Source organism: Humulus lupulus, chromosome 6, assembly GCF_963169125.1.
Source record: "Humulus lupulus chromosome 6, drHumLupu1.1, whole genome shotgun sequence".
Taxonomy (NCBI): Eukaryota; Viridiplantae; Streptophyta; class Magnoliopsida; order Rosales; family Cannabaceae; genus Humulus; species Humulus lupulus.
Window position 1 is genome coordinate 78,510,870 of NC_084798.1, and position 6,807 is coordinate 78,517,676.

Genomic DNA, 6,807 nt, shown 5'->3' on the forward strand with positions numbered 1-6,807 from the left:
AATATTATATTAAACATATAATATATAATATCTTATTTTTACTTTCAAATTCAAAAACTAAAAAAATATAAACTTAAACAAAAATAAATAAATTATTTAATTAAAATAAAATATTTATTTTAAAATTTATATTATATTAATATAAATTTAATAAAAATAATTAATAAATTCTATAAATAAAAATCAATATGCGCGTTACTTGGATCTACCATTATTTTCAATTGTTTTCGAAAGTCATATGATAAGAACATCTATTCCTAAAAAAAAAAAAAAAAAACAAAAACATCTAGCTATGTGAATAAAAAATAAATAAAAATATGTCATGTGTGTCCACAAAGTAACAAAATCTGTAGGGAAAAGAACAAAAAGGTGTACACTTGAGAAATGAGTTGTAGAGCAGCAAGAGCGAGTTTCCAACGTTGTTACAATACACAAGCGCGTAGAATAACCGCTGTGAAAACAAATTAGCTTTCTGTTCTCTTCTCTCAATCCTACAGTAAGGTTCTACGGTGTTTAGCCTTTAGCGGGTCCGAACCCGAACCATAAACCGTTTTTTTTTTCCATTGTCCTTTGTTTTCTTACTTTGCTCTCCCACGAAGGAAAATGGATCCCCCACCGGGGCCATGCCATATACCTCTCTCTAAAATCTAAACCAAACAATCCTCTCTTGTCTCCACTCCTCTCCTCATCTGGGGTCTTAATACCAATCAAGACAGAATCTTCAAGGTGGGACTACAATGACAAATCCAATCTCCACTGCATGAGTATTGACATTTTTTACAGGTTTGGACTTCTGGGTTTTCTTTTGTTCTACGTTTTCTTTGTTGGGTATCATTTTTTTTCACGTTGGTCCATGATTAAGATCCTGACAATGAATATAAAACTTGTCTGTTGTGTATATGGATTTCTCTGAATTTTTTGGGCTGGTTTATTCATCTCGGCATTCTTCAATTCTGTGCTCTGTTTTTTGGGTTTTGATTGTTATAGCTTCTGTTGCTTATGACCAATGCAGTAGAATCTGCATGTGTGGCTTTCTTTCATATTTATATATGTTTATTCATGTTTTGTGGTTCTTATATAATTCGATGCCAATCCCAGTGCTGCATTTGGATATCTGTCAAAGAATCAGACATTCAAGATAGAAAAACTCATCAATCTGGACTTGAATCTTTGATTTGCATAGATTGGCACTTGATAAACCTTTTGATTTTTCTTGTCCACAATTGGATTGCAATTCATTTTTTTATCTCATTCTTGACCACAGATATATTTTATTTCTGTCCCAAATTTCTTTGCTTTATCGAGATTTTTCTTATTTATGACACATTGCCCTTTATGATATCTAGTAGGACAGGTTGGTAAGGGAAGGAGCTCAACTACCCCTGTCCTTTCTTGGTGAGTAATTTGTGAGGTTTTTTGGATCTGAATATTATATATATAAATGTATATAAAGATCTATTTTATTTCATTCTGATACTTGATGTTCCTTACCTTACTCTTCTTTAAATGTCCTTACTTTTTCTTGGTTTGTTTTATTCTACTTAGCTAGTTGCCGAGATGTCAAGTTATTCGGGTGTAGTTGTTTCTGACCAGTGGCTTCAAAGCCAGTTCACACAGGTTGAGCTTCGAAGTCTCAAATCTAAAGTAAGTATGTTAACAAATCTATTGAATGGATTCTAGTGGTTTATGTGAATTTGGTATTCAATTTCGAATTAAAGAAGGGAGGTGTTGTTGTGGTCTAATGTGTATTTTCTCTCCCTCTGCTCTTAATGTGGTATTTAGTTCACTTCAATGAAGAATCAGAATGGTAAATTTACAGTTGGAGATTTGCCGTCTTTAATGTTGAAATTAAAGGCGTTTAAAGAAATGTATTCTGAGGATGAGATCAGGGGAATCTTAGGTGACCAAGGTTCTGACTTCAGCAATGAGATTGAATTTGAGGGCTTCCTCAGAGTGAGTTCATCTATGGATCCTATGTACTCTTAGCTCCTCTCTCTCTCTCTCTCACACACACACACACGAACACTCATACATTATTGCTATTGCTTTGTGTATTATAGCCACATTGAGGTGGGCAACTAAACTGTAATAACAAAATTGATGTGGGCATTAAAACTGGTTAAGCTTATATGAACAAGAGACTTGAGATGGGGTCATCTGACAATTTATTGCATCTAATTTCAGGTGTATCTGACTTTGCAAGGTCGAGCTACAGAAAAGTTGGGTGGTCCGAAGAACTCTTCATCATTCTTGAAAGCCACAACAACTACCCTTCTTCACACAATAAGTGAATCGGAGAAAGCATCATATGTTGCTCACATAAACAGTTATCTTGGAGATGATCCCTTTTTAAAGAAATATCTTCCATTAGACCCAGCTACAAATGATCTCTTTGATCTAGCAAAAGATGGAGTTCTTTTATGGTATTGACCATGGTATACATTATTATACAATAGTCATGCCTTAAAGCTGATATTGTGGTGTACTAATGCATTTCATGGACTAATGCAGTAAGCTTATCAATGTTGCGGTACCTGGGACGATTGACGAGCGGGCTATTAACACCAAACAAATCATTAATTTATGGGAAAGAAATGAGAATCATACTCTGTGCCTCAACTCTGCCAAGGCAATTGGCTGCACAGTGGTTAACATTGGCACCCAGGACTTGGTTGAAGGAAGGGTGAGTTTATCTTGTTTAACTTTCTTACAAGTAAACACATGATTGTGCCTGTATGTAATCTGAATTTTATCTGTTTGTTTTTGCAGCCTCACCTAGTATTAGGATTGATTTCCCAAATTATAAAGGTAGGCAGCTAAACTTTAGTTTGACACTTTACATAATCATGTTTTCCATTGTGGGGATTCATCTATTCATTCTTTCACATTTTGTGACAGATCCAACTATTGGCTGATCTCAATCTTAAGAAAACTCCTCAGCTTGTGGAATTGGTTGAAGATAGCAATGTAAGTTCAGGTTTTTTTTTTTCCCAAGTTATGTTCTGGAAACATTAGCATGTCAAATTTTGAACTTTTCTATTTTGTTTGTTAAGGATAGCGTTGTCTCACCATGTTTCATTTATTGGCAGGATGTAGAAGAGCTGATGAGTTTACCTCCTGATAAGGTTTTATTGAAATGGATGAACTTCCATCTCCAAAAAGCTGGGTACAAGAAACCTGTTAATAATTTTTCTTCCGACCTAAAGGTACAGTTTAAGAATGCTGATATAATTTTTCAAGAAATAGACCATCGTGTATTTGTGGAAAGCTTAATGGGGATTGAAAGTGTTTTAGAGTCAGGTGTGCAGTTACTGAACATAGTGTGTCAACTTAAAAACTCATGGTCTAGGTCAAGAAAAGTATGATACAATTATCTATAAAACATATTGTTAAGGACAGCTTATTTGGTTGGACACTTGAACTATACATAGTTTTTTCAACTTGGTATGCTTATGTTTTTGCCAACACATACACAGGATGGAGAGGCATATGCTTACCTGCTTAATGTTCTTGCCCCAGAACACTGCAGTCCAACCACATTGGATACTAAGGATCCAACTGAAAGGGCAAAATTGGTTCTTGATCATGCAGAGAGAATGAACTGCAAAAGATACTTATCCCCAAAAGACATTGTTGAGGGTTCATCAAATCTAAATCTAGCATTTGTGGCACAAATATTCCATGAAAGGTTTCAAATTGAAATCTGTTGTCCTTGTTTATATTTATAGATTGTTCTTGTTCTATTTTATTTCCTTTTTGTAATCAGAAAACAGTAGTTCTTGCATGGTGAAAAAAATTGAATATTCTGGTACATAAGTTGACTTAACAATTTGCCTTCTGCAGAAATGGCCTTTCTACAGACAACAAAAAAATTTCTTATGCCGAGATGATGACAGAAGATGTGCAAACATCCAGAGAAGAGAGGTGTTATCGATTGTGGATCAATAGTCTAGGCATTGCTACTTATGTCAATAATGTGTTTGAGGATGTCAGAAATGGGTACGTTTCTAATTTTTGCAAGAACATTATTCTCAAAAAGTTTTCCAGTATCTTTTGAATCAATGTGCTCATTCATAATAAATTTTTATAACTAGTCAACGACATCTAACCTAATCTTTTTTTTTAATGCAGATGGATTCTTCTAGAAGTTCTTGATAAAGTTTCTCCTGGATCAGTGCACTGGAAGCATGCATCAAAGCCACCAATTAAAATGCCATTTAGAAAAGTAGAGAATTGCAACCAAGTTATTAGAATTGGAAAGCAACTAAAATTTTCACTAGTAAATGTGGCTGGAAATGACTTTGTACAAGGAAATAAGAAGCTCATACTTGGTAAATTTTACTTTGTTATTGTGTGTGTGTGTGTTTGATAAGAAGAGCTGTGAAAGTAACTTACTGCTCACCAAGAATAATTTGTTTTACCCTTCTCTACTGGCTTCAATCCCTATTATTTTCTGTGTTTCACGTCCGAGTGAGTTTCAGTTTTTCAAGGCTATTGAAGCTGAACAAAGTAAATAAATAAATGTTCGAGTACATGAGAATAAATAACTCTAAAAGTTTGATCTACTATGAAGCTTTTGTTTTTTTTTTGTTTCTTTTTGTTTTTTTTTTCTCGGTCTTTGTAAGTTTTGAATGTTTGGTTGTTGCTAGGTACTGACAGGACAGAAATCGAGCTGTTATTATTCCATTTCCTGGATTAAGTTTGTGTGATATCGGTGTGGTGATTGTAGATGTATGTTTCTAAAGATTTGTTTTCTAAATGCTGAATTTTGGTTACACCTGCAGCTTTCTTGTGGCAGTTGATGAGATTCAATATCCTTCAACTTTTGAAGAACTTGAGATCTCATTCCCAAGGAAAGGAGATGACAGATGCCGATATTCTTAAGTGGGCTAATAAGAAAGTCAAAAGCACAGGCAGAACTTCTCACATGGAGAGCTTTAAGGTAACACACAATTATTACTCCCATCAATTTCTTAACAGTAGAATACTTAACGTTATACTTGTCTTCAGGATAAGAGCCTTTCAAGTGGTATTTTCATTCTTGAGCTTCTTAGTGCTGTGGAGCCTAGAGTTGTCAACTGGAATCTCGTTACTAAGGGTGAAAGTGGTATGATTTCTCGCCTCTTTCATTACTTTGGAAAGTAATTTATAATTTATTAAAACCCTTTAGATGAAATAAATTGGCTTGCTTTTTATTCTACTTGAAATAATAGATGACGAAAAGAAGTTGAATGCTACCTACATAATCAGTGTCGCACGAAAGCTGGGCTGTTCCATCTTCTTGTTACCAGAGGACATCATGGAGGTGAGGCTGCAACTGGAATGTTATATTTGTATAATATTCATTTATCTCTAATTCATTGCACAGAGGTAGCATTTTGTCGATATCGCAATTTGATTGTCAATCTACATGCATAACTTGCAAGAAATTTAATTTCACCCCTCTTAATTGAAGAAATCAAGATTAAATCAGCAAAACAGATGACAAAGAATAGATTGATGCACATATTTCTCTGCAAGGTTTTGACCTTTATAGAATATCCAGAACTGAATGATCGGTATCTTGCAGGTTAACCAAAAGATGATACTCACCCTAACTGCTAGCATTATGTTCTGGAGTCTTCAGCAGCCAGTTGACGAGGCAAATGGGTTATTGTCCTCTGCTGATGCATCCCCGGCACCATCCATCAGTGGTGAGGATGAGAGCTCCTCCATCGGTGGTGATGTTTCGAACTTAAGCATTGATGATGCTGCCTCTGATACTACTGTCTCATCCCAGATTGACAACGAGGTGCCCTCGATGCCAGAGTGAATTAGGCTTTGAGATTATCCACTGCCTCCATGAGATGAGTTGCTTGATGAGAAAGAAGAGAGAAGGGTTGTCTTATATAGGTTTTGATCTCATCACTTCCTTGGTTTAAGTAAAGCAAAAACCTGGTTGAAGAAAAATGCTTTGAGAACAAGATGTGAAGAGAAGCAAAAGAACATACTGTAAAAAGTTTTAGTTGTTAAATAGAAAAAGTTGTTCTTAGATACACCAAAGTTGAAAGAAAAAAATTGTTAAGAATACATGCTGGCTTTTGAGCATTTTCTTATCTGCTCTACCACCACTCTCAGTTTGAGTAAGCTAAAATTTTATATGTGTTCTTTCACAATTATGACATTTGTCATATTCAATAAAATAAACTACCAATTCATTAATAATAGGGGTTTTTTTTTTTAAGTTGTAGTCTTATTTTTTACATTTTGTAACACTTGAGTCCCAAAAATTATTTTTATATCATTTAAGTTCCTAAATGATATTTTTATTTTTTGTCTTTTAAAATACATAAAAAAATATAAAATAAATGGTAAATCATTATTAAAATATGACATGAGAAAAAAAAATCATGATATTTTTAAAAATATTTAATATTTTTATAAATTAAATTAATGTTTAATTAAAAAATATTCTTGCCTACATTGTTGTTTTATAATTAATATTAATAACTATATTATCTCGATTATCTTGATATTATCAATTGTTGGGTAAATATTCATTTAGTACCCTGTATTTTATCGAAATACAAACTTGTCACCATTTGTTTTTCATAATAATCAATAGGTACCATCAGTTTGCAAAAACTACATAGTTTGGTACCCTCCGTGTGTTTAAATTTTTAATATTCTCATATTACCCCTATTTTTTATGATTTATTTGATTTTAAATTATTTTATTATTTTTAAATGATTTAAATATATTTTTCAGAATTCATAAAATAAAATAAATGTTTAATTAAAACTTTAAAATAATTTCAATAAAAAAAT

The 6,807-nt window shown here is 33.2% G+C and overlaps 1 protein-coding gene across 4 annotated transcripts; it reads left to right on the forward strand.

Annotated features, from left to right (window-relative positions):
* Window positions 1–449: 449 nt before the first annotated feature.
* On the forward strand, window positions 450–6,204 carry LOC133782304 (fimbrin-1-like). Of its 4 annotated transcripts, none has more exons than XM_062221556.1 (16): window positions 450–783; window positions 1,347–1,395; window positions 1,550–1,644; window positions 1,783–1,953; window positions 2,185–2,423; window positions 2,512–2,683; window positions 2,770–2,808; window positions 2,899–2,967; window positions 3,090–3,206; window positions 3,477–3,688; window positions 3,844–3,999; window positions 4,132–4,331; window positions 4,785–4,942; window positions 5,011–5,107; window positions 5,214–5,305; window positions 5,570–6,204. In XM_062221556.1, the coding sequence occupies exons 3-16, from the start codon at window positions 1,558–1,560 to the stop codon at window positions 5,810–5,812; spliced, it is 2,052 nt and encodes a 683-aa protein (XP_062077540.1). In that variant the 5' UTR covers window positions 450–783; window positions 1,347–1,395; window positions 1,550–1,557; the 3' UTR covers window positions 5,813–6,204. The 4 variants fall into 4 exon arrangements, with proteins under 4 accessions (XP_062077540.1, XP_062077541.1, XP_062077539.1 ...); XM_062221557.1 differs by having other exon boundaries at window positions 1,350–1,395; XM_062221555.1 differs by having other exon boundaries at window positions 451–783; window positions 1,350–1,395; window positions 1,546–1,644.
* The last annotated feature ends 603 nt before the right edge of the window (window positions 6,205–6,807 follow it).